This window comes from Lynx canadensis, chromosome D4, assembly GCF_007474595.2.
Source record: "Lynx canadensis isolate LIC74 chromosome D4, mLynCan4.pri.v2, whole genome shotgun sequence".
Taxonomy (NCBI): Eukaryota; Metazoa; Chordata; class Mammalia; order Carnivora; family Felidae; genus Lynx; species Lynx canadensis.
Genome location: NC_044315.2, coordinates 76,294,607 through 76,315,353, shown reverse-complemented (window position 1 = coordinate 76,315,353; position 20,747 = coordinate 76,294,607). Strand labels below are relative to the sequence as shown.

Genomic DNA, 20,747 nt, shown 5'->3' with positions numbered 1-20,747 from the left:
TGTTTTTTACAAAGAGGCAAAAGCCACTTAAGTGGGAAAAAAAAAATGGAGCTTTCTAACAAAGGGTGCTGGGCACAATAGCACATTCACAGTCAAGAAAACAAACCTCAGGGTAAGTCTCACACCTCATGCAGAAATTAACTCGAAATGTATCACAGAATTAATTGTGAAACATAAAGCCTTAACACTTCTAGAAAAGTACACACACAGAGGAGAAAATCTCTGAGAGTTGGGCTTGGCAAAATGTTTTCAGATTCTAAAAGTATGATCCATAAAAGAGAAAATGGTAACTTGGATTTCATCAAAATTGAAAACATTTGCTCTGTGAAAGCTCATTTGAAGAAGATGAGAAGACAAGTTACAAACTGGGAGAGAAAATACATTTGCAAGCCACATCTCTGACAAAAGTCTAATGTCTAGAATATATAAGGAACTCTCAAATAACAGTATAAAAAACCCAAATCAATCGGAAAATAGGCAAAAGACATCACGAGACACCTCACTGAAAAAAGATCTACAGACGGAAGGTGAGCACAAAAGATATTCAACATCAATAAGTATTAGGGAAATTCAAATTAAAGGCACAGTGAGATATCACCACACACCTATCAGGATGGCTACAATAAAATATATCGACAACATCAAATGATGTCAAGGTTGTGGCAAACTGAACCACTCATACGTTACTGTGGGGATTTAAAATAGCACAGACACCCTGGAAAACAGTTTGGCAGCTTTCTAAAAAAAATTAAATCTGTAACTATCCTATGACTCAGAAATTGTACTTCTTGGCATTTTTTTCAGAGAAGTGAAAACTTAAGTTTACACAAAAACTTGTATGCAGATGTTTAGAGCAGCTGTTCATGTTAGCTAAGAACAGGAAACAACTCACATGTCCTTCATCGGGTGAATGGTTACACACACAATGGTATGTCCACACCATGGAATACTACTGTGCAATAAAAAAGGAGGTAAATATTGATACATCAGCAATCTGGATGCATAGGAGAATGATGCTGAGTGGGGGGAAAAAAGCCAGTCCCCAGAGGTCACATACTGTATGATTATATTTACGTTCTATTCCTAAAGTGACAGAAATTCTATAACGTATTCTGAAGAATTCTATGATATAAAGGAATGGAGAACATGGTGGTTTCTGCGCATTAAGGAGAGGAGTCGGGTGGGAAGTGATTGTGGAAGTAAAGGGCAAAAAGGGGAATTTCTGTAGTGATGGAAATGCTTTGTATCTTGACTATCAATGTAAATATCCTTGGGGTGATATTTTTTCTATATTTTTTTCCAAGATGTTTCCATTGGAGGAAACTGGTCAAAAGGTACACAGGGTTTCTCTATATCATATTATTTCCTACAACTGCATGTGAATCTACAGTTATCTCAGAATTAAATAAAACATGAAAAAAAAGGCAAACAAACAGGGTTCAGACTGAATTTGACCTGCAGACTATAGTGTGGTAACTCTGGCTTAAGTGATCTGGTCACCGCCTACCTCTCACACCTTGCTTTGTGCTAGCCTTGTTTTTCCCTGTCTCACTGAGCTATGGCCTCCTCTGTTCCATGGACAGGCCAACACTGCTCCTCCCTCAGGACTTTCAGACTTCCTGTTCCCTATTAGAAAATTCTTCCCGCTTGTATTCACCCAGGAGGCTAATTATTCAGGCTTTGCTCCGATGTTGCGTGTATGCCTCCTTCAGTCCATCCCCACTCACTTTATTCTTTCTTCATCTTGCTTTTTTCCTCCGTGGAATAACCATTTTCTGTTGACTTGCCAATCATTTGTCTCCTCTCTAGGATTTAAAGTCCATGATAGCAAGGCCTTGTCTCTCGTGTTTACTGATACATTTTTAGCACTGAGGAGGTATTCAGTAAATATATTTTGAATGATCCAATGAAAGACTTATATAGATAACAAAGGAAGAAGCTAGGGATGCCTGGGGGGCTCAGTCTGTTAATTGTCTGACTCTTGGCTTCGGTTCAGATCATGATCTCAGAGTCATGAGCTCAGGCCCCGCATCGGGCTCTGTGCTGACAATGCAGAGTGTGCTTGGGATTCTCTGTCTCCCTCTTTCTGCCCCTCCCACCATTCACATGCATCTGCACGCATTCTCTCTCTCTCTCTCTCTTGAAATAAACACACGTTAAAAAAAAAAAAAAGAAGCTAATAGTTTTAGTTAGGTTTTCTTTTGGGGTTTGGGTTCATTCATTTATCATTTGTTCATTTGTCCTTCATCGATTAAGTGCCTACTATGCGCTAGGTTCCGAGCCAGGCACTTCAGGTGGGTTTTCTCATAAAGTCTCCAGAAATGCCTCCAGTAGAGTGGCCATTCCTCCCTAAAGAACCCGAGGCGTTCTTTGAGGTGAAGCACTTGCTCAGGGTCTCAAAACCTGCATGGGATCACGCCTGACTCCAGCCCCCACATTCTTGTCTGTGAGCTGTCCCTCTGTTTAAAGAAAGGAAACTGAGGTCCAGCTGGGTTCAGGGACATGTCTGACACACAAAGCAAGTGAGCAGACGTGCCGGGGCAGGAATTCTGATCTTCCTGTTTCTAGTGTATTGGCACATGTCCCTTTTGCTCAGTGACATCTGCTCCTGACAAAGAGGAAGTCTTCTCCGACCAAGGCCTCCCCACTCCGGCATCCCCCCGTCGCACTCACACTTGGAGGGACTTTATTTTCCCATTCAAATTATGCTGTGCTTCTTTGTTTGTTCTATTACTAGTCCTCTGTCTGACAGATATGTATATTCCTTATCTCTCAAACTAGTTTCTAAGCTCCTTCAAATTACCCACAACAGCAGCTGCCACTTGCTGAGTGTGTGTTGAACATTTGACGCATTTGTCTCACTGTATTAGTTATCTATTGCTGTATAACAAATTATCCCCAAATTGAGCAGCTGCAAACTAGAAGCTTTTATCATCTCACATAATCTTGGAGGGTTAGAAATTCAAGAGTGGCTTAGCCGGGTGGGTCTGGCCCCTATAAGATTATAGTCAAAATGTCAGCTGGGTCTGTAGTTCTCTGAAGTGGCTTTACTGGGGTTGGAGGATCTGTTTCCAAGCTTACTCATGTGTTGTTGGAAGGTCAGCCTTGCTGGCTGTTGGCCAGAGGCTTCAGTCCCTTGCTCACAACATGGCAGCTTGATTTCACCACAGCAGTGCTATGAAAGAGAGGGAGGGAGACAGAAGTTTCAGTCTTTTATAATCTAATCTTGGAAGTGATGTACCATCAGTTCTGCCATATGCTATTGGTCATACAGACCGACGCTGGTAGAGTGTGGGAGGAGACTACACAGGGTGTGAATACCAGTAGCAGGCATCATTGGGGGCCATCTTTGATGCTGGCTTTCACTCTATTTACTCCTTAGAGTAATCACATAAAGATAGATGATGTTGAGTCACTGGCAAGAGGTTACACAGCTTATAAGAAGCAGAGTTTGGATTGAAACCCAAACCCAAACACACAGACATACTATACATCCTGTCTGGCGCTCAGATGGTTTATTAAAAAAAAAAAAAAAAGCAGCTACTATGTTCCAGACGCTATGCTAAGTGTGCAGTGTAGCTGAGGACAAGGCAGGAAGGTCCATAGTATTACCAGCTTTGCCTTTTGGTGGGGGGAGAGAGATGACAAACTGTGAAATAGTTGAAATAATTTGCAAATCTCAAATGATATTACTAGATCTAGTCTGCCCTCTCCCACCCACAAGGACTCAGGGCATGAAGTCCACGCTGGATGAAGGGGTGATCATATGGTGATTGGAAAACCCACTTCATATACTCAGAACACCTCTCCCATGGTCACAGATCAAATGCAAGTTTAATTCTAGCTCTGCCTTTAATTTGCTGTGTTATGTTATTCAAGCACCTTCACCTCTCTGAGCCTCAGTTTCCCATCTGTAAATCATCATCAAGTTTGTCTTCAGACATAAAATGCTTTAACATAAAGGGTAGTAAGTATGGTGGATGGGGCCCCAAGCTGGGACTAGGGGACTGGCTGTGTACCCTCTACTCACGTGCTGGGGGATTTGCGGTGATGGACACCCTCCTACTCTCTGAGCCTCAATTTTACAGTAAGTTGGTGAGGTCAGCTCTAAATCCATCTTTGCTCTGACTTCCCAAGATGAAACATCTACCATTCAGTAAGTGACAGGGGAGTGCAGTGAGTTGCCTGAGTATCAGTTAAGAGCTACCGAGCCAGAAAGCCTGAAAAGCCCCACCCCTGCCACTTCTCCTCAGTTTCCTGATCTGTAAAATGGGACTAATGGGACTACCAACCTGTATTGCTTTCCTGTGACTACCAAAGCACAGAAACTGTGTGGTTTAAGATGACAGAAATATATTCTGTCTCCGTTCCAGAGGGCACAAGTCCAAAGTCATGGTGCTCTCAGGGTCACGTTCCCTCCACGTGGCTTCTTTGCCTCTTCCAGCTTTTGGGGGTTGCAGCATTTGCTGGCTTATAGCCATGTGGCTACAATCTCAGGTCTGCCTGCACATGGCCTTCTCATCTTGCGTGTGATCTCTCTTTGCCTCTCTCCTGTGGGGACATTCATGGCTGCATTTAGACCTACCTCGATAAGCAGGTAGTCAACTCCATGCAAGAACTTTAATCTTCCAGAACTTGACCATAGAAGGTGATATTCACAGGTTTCAGGGATAAGGACAGAAACATATCTTGGGTAGCCATTCTCAGCCTGCCACATGACCTCATAGACTTGCTGTAAGGACTAAGTAAAAACAGGGAAAGTGTTTAGGTCTTATCTGGATTACAGAACATACTTTTGAAAAATTTTTTATTTATTTTTTTAAAGATTATTCATTTATTCTGAGAGACAGAGAGAGAGAGAGAGAGAGAGAGAGAGAGCACAAGTTGGGGAGGGGCAGAGAGAGAGAGAGAGAGATTGAGAATCCCAAGCAGGCTCTGCTTTGTCAGTACAGGGCCCGATGCGGGACTCAAACCTATGAACCTTGAGATCATGACCTGAGCTGAAGTCGGCGGCTCAAGCGACTGAGGCATGCAGGTGCCCCCAGAACATACTTTTATAAAGAACAAAAGTAGTAGGGAATCAGCAGGGGATAGGACGAACTGTAATTCCGTGCCTCAGATACCTCCTGTCACCTGGTGAGAAGGCCAGCCATTCTTTCCAGTGCTAATTCCCAATCTCTGCAGACAGACAGACCCAGCCCTGAGGACCGGTAAATGGCTCCCAAATGACCCCATGACCAGGTGCCCTCCTGTCTGACATTGAATGTTTAGAGACAAGCAGGGACTTCCTCTGAGCTTCTATTAATATTTACAGCACTTCACTCACATGGAAAATTGATTTTTCTTTTTAAGCACAAAATGTAGCCAGTTTTATAACCTTTCTGCAGCTTGACAAAGGCCATTTATAACCTACTTTCTCCGTCACCCTCCCTGGCGCCAGTCTCAAATGTCTCGAAGAATTCTCGTGCATTGGTAATTATGAATTCTTCTTAGGCGAAATTTAATTTCCAGGAGGATTGACCTTTTTCTTTTTTGTGGTTATTGTTATTGTGGTCTTTGTGAATTGATCTGTGTGTATGTGTTTGTTATTGATGGGGTTCAGGATGGCTTGGAGAAGGGACCAGAGAGCTGGGTGTGGGGTGTGCAGTGGGGGCATTTTAATCAGTGATGTCCAGTGATGGATGAGGAGGGCTGAGCTCTGGGTGTTAATCTTTGTGGACAGGAAATGCCAGCAAGGGTGACTGAAATTAAAACCTAGTACCTCATTTTTGGTCCTGAATGCAAGAGAAGTTGGAAACTGCTTCTCTGTCTGCTGGACTGGACAAGATTAGCTCAGCTCATCTAATGATGGAAAATAAATTATATAGCCAGTTGTCCCTACAGTATAGGATCTTCCAATTATGGAGCACTTAGCAGATGCCAGGCACACTCAGAAGAGCATTTGACTGAGGTCACTCAAGATTGGAGTCACCAGGGTACTTTTAGGGACCAGAGGGCTACGGGTTTGTTTACCTGGAGACAGGTGTTCCTGGTGAAACAGGAGCTGAAACATCTACAGAAGACCTTGCCTATCAGCTGAAGGGAGATTCAAAGTGTTATTGTTCTGGAAAATGCAGTTACTTATTTAAGCTGGGGAGTGATGATTGAGAAATACCTAACTTAGGAGGATGGTGTGGAGGAGACCTAACTGGAATTTGCAGGCTCCCGATGTGGCCATGAAGGGGTCCCATTCAGGACTCTGGAAACAGGGATGGAGACGAAGACAGGAAGGGAGAGAACTCACGTTTGAGGAGTACCAGATTGCGTGCCAAATTCCGAAGTCGGACGTGCACTCCCAGGATCCAATTGAAGTTTCCCAACAAATGCATAAGTGTAGGTGCTCTGCCCATTTAACAGATAAGGAGGTTGAGGCTCAGAGACGGTGAGTATCTTGTCCCAGGTCACAGAATGAGGAGAGGAAGAGCTGGAGTTTAAAACTCATGTCAGTAGGAACTCTTTAAAATATACCTGACTGCCTGCCAGGGTGATTTTTTTTTTTTTTTATCAGTGGCAGATCCTACTGGATAATAATAAACACAATAATGATGATGATTCCCACAGGGTCAATGGTAATAGCAGCTAAGGCTTGCTGTGCAGTTGCCACATGAGCCACTTTGTTCTGAGCACTTTGTTCTGAGCACTTTGTTCTGAGCACTCTGTTCTGAGCACTTTGTTCTGAGCACTTTGCCCACGGTACCTCCTTCTATTCTCACACGTCTACCAGGCGGATACTGACAAAAGTCCCATTTCACAGGTGGGCACAGTGAGGTTCAGAGAGACCATACAACTATTAATTGGCCAGACAAGACTTTGACACCCCCTCTGTGGTCTCTGACGCATGGCCCTTCTCGGAAAGTGGGAGGAGAGGGCTCAGTGGGACCCACCACCTCCTTGGCCGTGACTGCCCTGTCGCTCTCTCCCCGAGCAGTGCCCCGAGGAGCTGAGGCCCATGAAGGACGGCTCCGGATGCTACGACCACTCCAAAGGCATCGACTGCTCGGACGGCTTCAACGGTGGCTGTGAGCAGCTGTGCCTGCAGCAGACGCTGCCTTTGCCCTATGATGCCACCTCCAGCACCATCTTCATGTTCTGCGGGTGAGTCTCTGTCCCCGAGGCCCTTCCCATCGGTGGGAGATGTGGAAAAAAGGTCAGGAACTGCAGTCAGGCCAGACCGGGCCTGCCCGTCAACGAAATGGCCTTTCCGTGTCTGCTTTTTCAGCCCAAGAAGCAAAAGGCTTCTGTGGGGTATTGGGAAGAAGAAAGGAAGAAATAAAATAAATAATTGATTAATTCTTATAATAAATGGAATCCGTGCTCAGGCGGTGTCTTAGGGTCAGGACTATTTTGTGCTGAAGCCCCCTGCCCCTTCTGTGTCTCCCCCGCAGCCCTGGCCAGTGTAGCTTGGAGACCAGAGCAGGCGCCTTGAAAGTGTCACTGAGAAACCAGGAGGTGTGTGCTTGAGAAAAAGCTTAGGCCAGACTGTCTACCCTGTTTCTGCAGGGAGTTAGCAGTGCAAATTCAGGGATGGCCTCTCTATGCCCTAACGCCCTATCTGTAAGGATAATTAAGTGGAGGCGAGGAGGCAGAAAGGAAGCCGTGCAGGCAAATGCTAAGGACCCAGTGCACTTTTACAATGTGTCTGAGACTGAAAGGATGGGCACATTGGGACCAGCTTGCTGAGTAGCCTGGGACAAGTCCCTTTGCCTCTCTGGGCCGCAGTTTGACCACATGCAAAATGAGATCTTTGGCCGATGACGCCTAACATTTCATCCAGTTTACCTAGTTTTCCATCCGGAGGAGTGAATTGGGAATTACCTCTGTCATGGACGGCCTCCAGGGTAGGGCTTGGTCCTCAGCTATTCCTCGAAAATGGCACTGTTTTTTTTCCCCTCTCTTCTTCAGTCTCTTTCTGGTGACATCTTCCTATTTAAAAATGTCCTCATCTTTTGACATTCTGTGACACAGAAAAATAATCCAGTGCTCGTGCAAGAATGTCTGTCATCGAAATATGCTCAGTGCTTTGCTAAGATCAGAAAACAGAATAAGGCATTTAGCAAGAGCCTGTTCGGTCCTACATATTATGCAAAAGGGGGTGGGGGAGCGTGTATGAGTTTGAACTCAGTGTAACAGAAAATTAATTTTATCTGCATGGTTCTCGTCCAGGGTTCTAGTTTTCCTTCTGGGACTTGCTTTAGGGTCTCCCCTTCTGCCTCAGTTACACTGGGGGCTGCAGGTGCCTTTGAGCAGGTGTTGCAATGGCTTGCTGCAGGCCCTAGATATGTATCAGCAAAATAAATAAGAAATAAATTAGTGTATGCAGACCTGAATTTATAGCTGTCTCTCCTCAGCTTAAGTGACTGCAGGGCAGTGTTGAGTAAATTATGCATGGGCTTAGATCTGAGGCTTGAATACAGAATCAGCCGTGTTCTTATCATTATTTTTCTCCCTGTGTACCTGGTGGTGGGGTGGTCTTTCCGTTGCAAAAAACAGCAGGAACAGCAGGTAGAGCAGTAATGGATTGTGACATAGCGACTGTCACCACCTTCCAGTGAAGCACACTGCAGAGGTCAAGGGGAATCGGCAGACTCCGGTCCTCATCCAAGCTCTGGAGATAACTCTCTCTTAGGCATTGGGCAAGTCTCTGAGAACCCCTGATCTTCAGTTTGCTCGTGTCTAAACTTTTAATATTTGCCCCAATATAAAGATGCTTGTGAAGAGTGCACAGTTACTTACTGTTTATTACTCCCTTAAGGGTAAGTCGTGTGTCCAAGGTCACATGGTTAGTAATGTAGCTCGCTGCCTCCTTGCTGCGTGACCATGAGCAAGTTACTCAACATCTCTGTGTGTCTCCCTTTCCTCCTCTGTAAAATAGGCATGATAATAGTATCTCTTTATGGAGTTGTGATGAGGACTAAAATGCATTACCTCACAGTTTCCATGAGTGTCTGTAAAGTGCTTCTGAACAGGGCCCTGCACAGAGTTGGCACTGTATGTATTTGTTAAATAAAATAATTACAGTGAATGATGAGTAGGGACAATAGCCCCTCACTTGCTCAGTGACTCGAGGTGTTCAAGTTCTTGGTTTTTAGGTTTGTGAGACAGGATCACCTAACTTTCCCTATCAGGAAAAGTCTCTGAAAGTCTCTTTTTTTTTAATTGAAGCAGAGTTGGGATACAAAATTAGTTTCAGATGTGCACCATAGTGATCTGACATTTATATACGTTAGGGGACGCTCACCGAAGTAAGTGTACTTGTCATCTGTCGCCATAGAAACTTAATACACTGGTACTGACTCTATTTACTATGTCGTACTTTGCAACCACATGAGACTGGGATCTTGTTCCTCAAGCCCCTTCCCCTGTTTTGCCCCTGTCCTTCCCTGCCCCCACCTCCCCGCGGGCAACCGCTAGCTTGTTCTCTGTATTTATGACTCTGGTTTTTTTTGTTGTTGTTCTTTGTTTTGATATTTAGGTTCCACAGATCAGTGAAATCGTATGGTATTTTTATTTCTTTGTCTGACTTATTTCCCTGAGCATAGTACCCTGTAGGTCCATCCATGTTGTCACAAATGGTAAGATTTCATTCTTTGTATGTGGCTGAGTGGTATTCCATGATGTGTGTGTGTGTGTGTGTGTGTGTGTCTACATATACACACACCACATCTTTATCCATTCATCTATAACTTTTTAAAAAATGTTTGTTTATTTTTGAGAGAGAGAGAGAGAGCGAGCGCAAGTGGGGGAGGAGCAGAGAGAGACATTGACACAGAATCCGAAGCAGGCTCTAGGCTCTGAGCTGCCAGCACGGAGCCTGATTCAGGGCTCGAACTCATGGACCATAAAATCATGACCTGAGCTGAAGTTGGGCACTTAATGGACTGAGCCACCCACAAGCCCCTCCATTCATCTATTGATGACACTTGGGCTGCTTCCATATCTTGGCTATTGTAAATAATGCTGCAGTAAACATCGGGTGCACATATCTTTTCTGATTAGTGTTTTCATTTTCTTCAGGCTGGATCGTAGGGTAGTTCTATTTTTAAGTTTTTAAGGAACTCCATACTGTTTCCCATAGTGGCTGCGCCAGTTTGCATTCCCGCCGACAGTGCACTGAGGTTCCCTTTTCTCCACGTTCTTGCCAACACCTGTTATTTCCTGTCTTTTTGATACTAGCCTTAACAACAGATTTGAAGGGATATCTCGTTGTGGTTTTGATTTACATTTTTCTGACATGCAGTGATATTGAAACAGTTTTTCATGAATCTGTTGGCCATTGGTACGTCTCCTTAGGGAATATGTCTATTCAGGTCCTCTGGCCATATTTTGATTGGATTGTTTGTTGTTGTTGCTGTTTTTGGTGTTGATATATCCAATAAGGGGTTAATATCCAAAATATAAGAAGAACTCTGAAAGTCTTAAGAATGAATGGGCGGGAGTGTGCTGGCAGCTGTTGAAGCCCATCCAAATGCTGATAAACAGGACAAAAAAAGAAAATAAAACCCAGGTCTCCTAAAACCAACTGCAGTGTCAACATGTTTTGAAGATTGCCTATTAAGGATGCAAATGAGAAGTTACCCACACTTGTTAGAAGCACTGTAAACAAAACAGTGAAAGCCATTAGCAGGTACTTGTGAGAAAGTTGGTAGAGAGATGTAGCACCTAATTGAATTAAGCAAGGGAAACAAACCTTTGCTCAAGGAGACCTTCCAGACTGGATCAGAGCTCTGTGACCTTGCTGAGTTCCTTGCGTGGGCTCAGGTTCAGTAAACCCCTCTGCACCCAGGTGAGTCACAGCAGCTAACTTTTATGAAGTGCCTCTTCTGTGCCATGGCTGTGTTTAGCGCTTCGATTACAAGAGCCGGTTTTTAATTCTCCTAACAACTCTACAAGGGACGTACTATTATGATCGCCAGTTACCATCAAGAAAACCAGGCACAGAATAGCTCTGTGACTTTCCCAAGGTCACACAGCTGGTCCATGGGGGCTTTAGGGTTCCAACCCAGGCTGTGGGGCTCTAGTCTCAGTCAGGACAGACCTGCTGTTATTCCTCGCCTCTGGCCACTTCTAGCTACGTGGTCTTAAGCAAGTCCCTAAACTTCTGTGAGCCTTTCCTTTTAAGTAGAATCAGATGCAGTTGTGAGGATTGAATGGAATTATGCATGCACAGAGGCCAGCATGCGTGAGCACCCAGCAAATGGCAGTTATGGCCAGTCTAATAGGTGTAAAGCCAGCTAATTTAATCACTTGGCGACGGAATTGTAGGTCTTCTTTACCACCCTATCTCCAGCACCTAGAACAGTGCCTGGCAATTAGTAGGTGCTCACATAATAATTGCTAAATGATGTTCTTCACTTAACATGGCTAAAGCAGTTGTCCCCAGCCCAGTCTTTCCAGCTGCAATTCCAGTTGTGTCCCTCTTCCTGAATGAGGCCTCTTCTTGGCCTGCGCATCTGGAATTTTGACAATGTTGTTCCATCTGCCTCTCCTCCTCCTCTGTACCATCAATCCCCACCCCTTGTCTGTGGCCATTTAGCTTAGACAGCTCTGTTTCATCATCAAGACTCAGTGTGGATATAACCTTCTCTGACAAGTCTTCTCTGAGCCCCATGGGGTGCGGGAGTGAGAAGTGTAGTTACCCTGGAGCTGGGTAATAGAATACCTTGCCCTTTCAAGTGGATACTGCTTAAATATTGGCTCGGGATTTAGCAAGTGCGGTTAGGGCGTGCGAAGAAAGGACCTTTTTTCTTGTTTTATTTTGATTTGTATTTTTTTCATTTCGACCCACAAGACGCTCTTGCAAGGACTGTTTGGTAGCTTTGAATTCTAATTTATCCCAGTGATATCTGGACACCCTGCAGACTGGACCTCCTGCCAGCTGCCTTGATAGCCAGCCCCTGGTCTACACAACTGAGTAAAGTATCTTTCTCTGGGATCACACAACACCCCAGTGCTTCTCTCTGTGGTCACCCCGTTGCTCTTTTGACTTACCTGCTTTCCTGTGTGGACCTCATTGCACTGTGAAGTCTTCATGATCAGGGACTAGGTCGTAGTCACCTGGGTATCCCCATTGTCACTCCCCACTGTTTGCCCCAAGAACTTCTTCAAAACCATAACCGTTGAATTAAGGAATTCATCTATCTAGGATTTCTTGCACCTACTCTATACCTGGCCTTTTATGGGATGCTGAGAACGCAAATAGGCATTGAGTTTGTACTCTGGGACAGAGGGGACACTGAGGACAGGTGGCTGAGACTCACTTGGTCCTGATTGATGTTGATAGAGCAACAGGTACTAGCAGGGTAGAGAGAAGAAGGTGAATTTGAGAGAAGTTGAGAAGGTCATCAGAAACCGAGCTGAAGCATTTAGAATGAATCTTTACAGGTGAGGGAGCATCCCCAAGCAATTACAGGTTGCTTGGTTACCTAGCAACCAAGTTGGTATCTTTTGTGTATGTGTGTTTATGATGTACTTCGTGCATTCTTTGACAAGGGCTTATTATTATCCACATAAATCCAACCTATTAAAAAAACATGTCATATAAAGTTAGGACTGACCGGAGCCATGTGTAAGGACAGAGAGAGAAAATGGTTGCAGGAGCCTGAAATGGGGGCATTACTCAACGGGAGATAAATTTAGCTCTTTGCTTCTTGGCAACTGATGTAAACAGAAAAGGCAAAACAAACAACCCCCCCCCCCAAACATATGGTGGATTATATAGTAGTCCTGGCTTGTCAAAAGGAAGGTTGTGTTTTTTGCTGTTTTATTGTGTTTTGTTGGTTTCAGGGGGTAAACACCTTTTCCTGGCATAATTTGCTAAGAGAGATGTTCCCTGTATATATATTTTTGTTCCCTGTATTTTTATTTTATTTTATTTTATTTTTCAACGTTTATTTATTTTTGGGACAGAGAGAGACAGAGCATGAACGGGGGAGGGGCAGAGAGAGAGGGAGACACAGAATCGGAAACAGGCTCCAGGCTCTGAGCCATCAGCCCAGAGCCTGACGCGGGGCTCGAACTCACGGACCGCGAGATCGTGACCTGGCTGAAGTCGGACGCTTAACCAACTGCGCCACCCAGGCGCCCCATGTTCCCTGTATTTTTAAATAAGAAATGGTGATCAAGGTCATTAATATTTTTTGAAGTTTCAAGTATTTCTCAGATCTTTCAGAGGAGGAAACCGTGGCCCAGAAGGATCTCACAGCCATTTAGGAGGTAAAGTTGGGACAGGAGATAACCCAAGCGTCTCTCTTCAAATTTGAATGTGATTTCAATGTAATTTTATTAACAATGTAATGAAAATGTGTTTAAAAATCTGGGCCGAAAGAGCACATCTAGCCACACATCCTCTCTAGGAGTGGCAAACGCTGACCTCCAGACGGAAGATAGTGATCTTAATTTTGACTTTCAGTAACTGGTTAGAGAGGTGTGGGATGTGTTTATTCACCACTTGTTTTATTTTGGTTTCTGACTTTTAGGTTAGAGTCTGCATTTTCACCTCTGTGACTTCTGATTGAAGAAACGGGATTTTACCTCCCATAGTTAACACAGAAATCCACATACCAGGTTCTCGGCAGACATTACAACTTATGCTCCCTGCTGCTTGAAGTATTTTGCAAAAGCTCAGGTGTAAAACATATTCACAGACATTTGACTAAAGCACACAGAGTTCATCCATTCATTCAGAGAGGTTTTTCCACTGTGGGATCTGTGAAACATGAGTCCCATATACAGCTGAAAGGCAGAAAAGGGTAGCCCAGTGGTCACATTCCTATGTGGATGGGAAATTGTACTCTATAACTGCCTTTAAGGTTCATGGTGCACCTGAGGATAGTAAAGGCTCTGACAAGTCCTGCGGTGGTGATATATCATAATTCACTGGTTCTAAAGTGCCCACATTTTCCACTTTCTAACATCTCTGAAATCAGGATGCATTTTACTATCAATGCTTTGAAAGATTTTTTTAAAATGTTTTTCTTAGTGTTAGGTGACATGCTAATGTTTCTCACAAGTGTTGAGGGTCTTAGAGTAGATACATCATTATATAAGTTAACCAGAATTCCCCCATGGAATTCTGTTTCCTTTCCTTTCCTTTTCTTCTTTCCTTCTTTTCTAAAGAATACCCTTGGGTACCTTACATTCAAAATGGCTTTTTCTGGAAACTAAATCTTTCCCTTGAGTGAAACCTTCAGATGGAGACCACCCTGAAAACAGTTTTACTAATCTTTATTTTGGTTAATGTTGAGACAGGCCCAAGGGCCTTCATGAGAAAGGCCCCCATGATATTGGATTGTAGGGTTCCTGTGGCTCAGGACTTTACCTTCTAGGCCACAGAGAGTCATGGTCCGGACAGCCCCAGGGTGGGATTCATTTCAGGGGTCTGATTCAGTAAAGCTGGACGGCACCTGCTACGGTCTTGTCTTGTGGTGGGATACTCAGATTCAGCCCTGACGTTGGTCCAAGTCAGTGTTGTATGCCATTCCTTGAGCTCTTCTGACCTTACATTTTCTATGTTTTTACATTCCCCGCCCCACCCCCCCCAGGATCTGATTCTTTTTGCCATTTAAAGAAAAAATTTCTAGTCTGTGCATTGCCATCTATAATTTTATAGGCTCCACAAACCGTTGAGGAATGAATGAATAACTGAGCAAGTAAATACATGAATAAATAAACACCCTGCTTGGAGAATCTGTGTAAATGCCATACCTCTCTAAGGTCCCAGATTCCTCTTTTGAAAGACAAGCAGATTGGAAATAGTCATTTGTGCTGAAATGAAATGAGTACTAGATGTAGAGTAAGAAGATCCAGGTCAAGGTACTGGTTTTTCCAAAGTGCTGGTATGATCTTGGTTGTGGAATTTTAAAGTGCCAGCCTCGAGGTCCTTGGTGGCTGTGTTGGAATGAAACTCCCCATCTCGTGATGTTGCTGTAGGGATTAAATAAAACATGCTCTTGGCTAAACACATATAGGTTTTATGGTACAATCTCTAAAGGCCCATCTAGTTCTAGTATTCTCTATAATGTGATAGGTGTGTTAAGGGTAACACATTCATTGCCTATAGCTAAAATGCCCAGTTTGTATCTTTGTACTTATTTTATGGTTTTCATTTTGGCATATGTATAAATATAGTTCCATGCAGATCTTGGCTGGTTTCCTGTGAGCCTACACTCTTTAGAATTTCTGTAAGAAAATCTCCCAGACGACAGAATGTTCTAAAGAAACTGTATAATTATGTCGCATGGAAAAAAAAAAAAAAAAACAACAACTAAACAGACCTTTGCATAAATCATCCATCTTGTGCCCTGAGGTGGCTTGGGGGAGAGAGTTTCTCATGTTTCGAAACTCAGAGGATCATTTACCTCTGAGTCCCTATGTTTTTATGAGTCTCTGTTTTTTCCCCTCCCCGCATCTCTAAGTGTCTTACTAAGCATACCCCAAACCTTTTATCTCCCCTCCTTCCTCTCCTGTTGAGCCACAATCCTTTCCTACCCCCAGACAAAAATAAATAAATAAATAACCATGAACCTACAGGTGTAATATGGCTAAAATTTCTCTCTCACACACACATACACACACACACATGGCACACACACACTCATACACATGCTTTGAAATATGAACTCCCAGGTCTGCTTCCTAGCACCACGGTAAACAAGGTGTATCTCCATGGGCAAGTCACTTACCGGTTTTCTCATCTGAACATGAGCAATGCCTCCCTGCTACGGTCTTCCTTTAGTTTCCTAATGCTTTGATGATGAATTGCCACAAACGTAGCGGCTTAAAACCTCACAGATTTATTATTTACACCTGTGGAGGTCACAATTCCTAAAACTGAGGCATCAGCAAGATTCTTAAGGCCAGAGGAACAGTCTGTTTCTATCTGTCTCTCCTCTGATTCCACACTATATCTCCTTCTCTGACTCTGACACATTTGTCTACTTCTTATGCTCTTATAAGGACCCCCTTTTAAAAAATGTTTTTTAATGTGTATTTATTTTTGAGAGAGAGAGAGAGAGACAGAGACAGAATCCAAAGCAGGCTCCAGGGCCCGAGCTGTCAGCACAGAGCCTGATGCAGGGCTCGAACTCACCAAGTGTGAGATCATGAGCTGAGCCGAAGTCAGATGCTTAACCAACTGAGCCACCCAGGCACCCCTTTTTAAAATTTTTAATGTTTATTTATTTATGAGAGAGAGAGAGAGTGAGAGAGAGAGAGAGAGAGTCAGAATCTGAAGCAGGCTCCAGGATCCAAGCTGTCAGCACAGAGCCTGACATGGGGCTCGAACCCATGAACCGTGAGATCATGACCTGAGCCAAAGTCGGATGCTTAACCAACTGAGCCACCCAGGCTCCCCTTATAAGGACCCTTTTGATTACATTGAGTCCAACTAGATAATCAAGAACAATCTTCCCACCTCGAAAGTCTTAATCATACTTACAAAGTTCCTTTTGCCATGTATGGTAACATATCCATAGGTTGTAAGGACCTATAGTTGTTAGGACACAGACATTTTGGGGGCACCATTATTCTACCTAATTCAGGTTGTAGTAAGGAGCAGATCAGTTTGTATATAGGGAAATATTCCACTAGACTGGAATCTTAACTGTAGGGCTGAGCCTTGCGTGTATGTGTGTATGTATGTATGTGTATATACGTACATGTATATATGTGTGTGTATATATGTATATGCATAAGAATATAAATACAGAGGCATACATATGTATATAATGTACACATTTAAGTTGAACTGTAATAATTATGTATACACTTATCTATTTAAAATACATGAATGCTATATGTATGGATGTATCATTTATCAAGAGCAGTGTTGCAATGGCACCATATGTTTCACATTGTCTGTTACACGACAGATACTATTTTGTCCTTTAGGTAAGTTATGTCAGTTCTCACATAAGCTCTGTGGTAAGGATAACTTTTATCCCCATTTAATAGATTGTGTCACTGAGGCCTACAGAAGTTAATAGATTGTATCAGGGTCATATGGCTGATAAGGGGCATAGCTTCTCTTTGAACCCAGGTTTAATTAGATACAAACTCTGAGCTCCACACCTGTGTCTCCCTTAAGTAAGGGAGCATGAAATCTCAGTAAATTCACCGAAGTAGAAATTATACAAGCTATATTCCAGACTAGAATGCAATAATATTACATATTAACAGCAGTCTAGTTAGCAGATACATTGATCTACTTGAGAATTTTTTTACATTTATTTATTTTTTTTAATTTTTTTTAACGTTTATTTATTTTGAGACAGAGAGAGACACAGCATGAAAGAGGGAGGGTCAGAGAGAGAGGGAGACACAGAATCGGAAACAGGCTCCAGGCTCTGAGCCATCAGCCCAGAGCCCGACGCGGGGCTCGAACTCGCGGACCGCGAGATCGTGACCTGAGCTGAAGTCGGACGCTCAACCGACTGAGCCACCCAGGCGCCCGAAGAATTTTTTTTTTTACATTTAAACAACTAAACCTCCTAAGTAACACTCGAGTAACGAGAAAAATCAAACTTAAATGACCACGTCCTTAGAAATGAGTAGGAGCAGGCAGACTGTTTATTCATATTCATGGAACATGGACAAAGCAGTCAGAGCTCCGTGTCATGTATTGAGAAGCAAGACAGATTGAAAATAAACAAATAAGCATTCAAATCAAGAAGCCAGAAAAAGAATTATAAAACAAAGTGAAAGAAAGCAGCAGGAAGGAATTAATACAAATAAAAGCTGAAATAAATGAAATAGGTGAAAAAAAGGAGCCTCATCAATAAAATGCAAAAGCCTTTTGAAATGAGAGAGGGAGAAAGAACACAAGTACATTAGGAATGAGCTAGAGACATACCCATAGAAGCACAGAAGATAAAGCAAATTTAATGAGAATACTGTGTACAACTTTATACCAATAAATTTGCAAGTCTTGATAAAATGCATTATTTTCTTGGAAAATATAAATTACCAAGTTTCACTCATGATGGTGTAGAAAATCTAAACAGACAGATAACGTAAAATAAAATGATCAGAGAGCTAAATATCTACAATTGAAAAGAAGTCATGAGCTCATGGGTTTTATAGGCAGGTCCTATCAAATCATTAAGGAATGCACAACCACTCTCTTATATAAACTGAACCAGAGAAAGAAACTAAAATGGCTGTTTTCTAATTTATTCCAAAATCCTAGCATAGTTCTAATGCCTAAACGAGGCAAATATATACTCATCCATTTAGAAAAATCTGGTACATGTATTAGAACTGATGAGCTCCTTATGTGGTACGGTGAAAAATCAACTTATAGAAATCAGTAATAGCTTTCCTCAATATCAGCAGTTTCTACTAGAAAATATAAGGGAAAACATAAGTGAAAACCTGATCCTACTTCTGTAGTGGAAAAGGATGTAATGATAGCAGCGACCACTGGCTGTAAGTTTGGATATACCAAATTCCAGACATAACTCATTTAATCTTCACAGTGGCTCTTTGAGGTGAGTACTACTTTATAGGTAAGCAGAGCAAGTACAGAGAGGCTAAGCATTTTGTCCAAGGCCACACAGCTAATGGGAGACAAAATCAGGATTTGGCCCCTGGTGATCTGCATCTAAAATGCATGTCTGTAACCTGTGGAACCCTGCATATTGTACCCATACCTAAGAATAAGCCCCGAGAAGACGTTTACGACCAGAAGTCTAAAACTTCAGAGAAGGCTATAAAGGAACGCTTAATATATAAACCAGAAAGGGAGGGAGGCAAACCATAAGAGACTCCTAAATACTGAGAATGAACTGAAGGTTGATGGGGGTGGGGGAGAGGGGAAAGTGGGTGATGGGCATTGAGGAGGGCACCTGTTGGGATGAGCACTGGGTGTTGTATGGAAACCAATTTGACAAGAAATTATATTTCATATAAAAAATTAAGTTTTGATTGTAATAAAAGGTGTTTGAGCCACACTGGTTTTGGAGCCTTGAAAAATCTAAATAACGGGAAAACAGTGTTTACAAAAAATAAAAAAAATTAAAAAACATTAAAGGAACACTTAATAAATGGAGATGCAAACTATTTCTGAATTAGAAAACTCACAACTGTAAAGATCCTAGGATAAGATCAGCTGTGTTGCTGTAACAAATGAAGCCTCCCAAGCCGGAAACGTGTACACAAAAGTTTATTATACGCTTTTCATGCAAGATCCGTTGTGATTGAGGTGAACTTCTCCAACCGCAAGTATGCATTTCGATCACATGCTCTCCAAACTTGCCATAGCAAGAGAAGAGGGGGCTTGAGAATCAGACAGGATGTTTTGAAGGTCTGAGACTGGCAGCAGCTTGCATCACGTCAGCACAGATTCCATCATTCAGAATCCCGTCATGTGGCCCCTCTGGCCCACCTGCAGAGGAAGCTTGGTTGCACAGTCTATGGTACACATCCAGAAAGAGGACCCAGTGTAGCGAATGGAAGACATTGTCTCTGCCACAGTTGGTGGTGGTGCCCAACATAGAGTTGAGTCTCAATATGTATTTCTTTTTTTTTTTTTTTTTTTTTTTTTTTTTCACTGAATTATTTTTTTTTTATTTTTTTTTTATGAAATTTATTGACAAATTGGTTTCCATACAACACCCAGTGCTCATCCCAAAAGGTGCCCTCCTCAATACCCATCACCCACCCTCCCCTCCCTCCCACCCCCCATCAACCCTCAGTTTGTTCTCAGTTTTTAACAGTCTCTTATGCTTTGGCTCTCTCCCACTCTAACCTCTTTTTTTTTTTTTCCTTCCCCTCCCCCAGGGAACATTTTTTTTTAAATTCCCCCCACATTGGTCTACAAATTCAATGTGATATCACCCAAAATTCTAGGGTTTTATGTGGAATTTGACAAGTCAAAATTAAAATTCATTTGAATGGGAAAATAATAAGATGAGTGAGGAAGTTTTGAGATAGAAAATTAGTGTTTACAATGGGGAGGAGACTTACTTGACTATATCCAGACCACGCCTCAAAGCTACAGTAATTCAAGTAGTATATAATCTTTTTCATGTTTTTTCTATTTCTGAGAGAGGGAGAGGGGGAGAGAGAGAGAGAGAGAGAGGCAAAGAGAGAGGGAGACAAAGGATCCAAAGCAGGCTCTGCCCTGACAGCCGAGTGCTTGATGTGGGGTTCAAACTCATGAACCCTGAGATCATGACCTGAGCTGATGTTGGATGCTCAACTGACTGAGCCACCCAGGAACCCCTCAAGTAGTATAGAATTATTGCAGGAAAATACAGACAGCTAAATAGGAAAAATTCCAACCATGTATACATGGCATACATAGTGATTTAGTATATGAGAAAATAGTATTTTACATTAGTTAGTGAACAGATGGACCCTTCAGGTAATGGTTACTCATTTTGAAAATAATGAAGTTAAAATAACCACTCACATCATGCACAAAATTAAATCCATACAGATTAAACAACCAAAGATTTTTAAAAACCTATATAAATACTAGAATAATATATAGAAATGTGTTTTATCATCTGTCGCTTCCTAAGCATTGCACCAAATTCAGAAGCAGTTAAGGACCAAGATAGAGAGGTTATAAGATATCAAAAGTAAGGTTAAAACACAAGTACAGAATGAAAGAAAATTTCAATATGTATGAAAGGAGAAGGAGAACTCCAGAAAATATGCAAAACATACATAAGCCAATAAGGAAAAAGACAAGAATCACAATAGGA

The 20,747-nt window shown here is 42.6% G+C and overlaps 1 protein-coding gene across 1 annotated transcript in view; it reads left to right on the top strand.

Moving 5' to 3' along the window:
• The window catches only part of ASTN2 (astrotactin 2), a 754,139-nt gene that overhangs the window by 421,848 nt on the left and 311,544 nt on the right, over window positions 1-20,747 (top strand). The window contains exon 11 of the mRNA XM_032595525.1: window positions 6,968-7,134. Within this exon, the coding sequence (XP_032451416.1) occupies window positions 6,968-7,134 (167 nt within the window). The remainder of the gene's footprint in view (window positions 1-6,967; window positions 7,135-20,747) is intronic.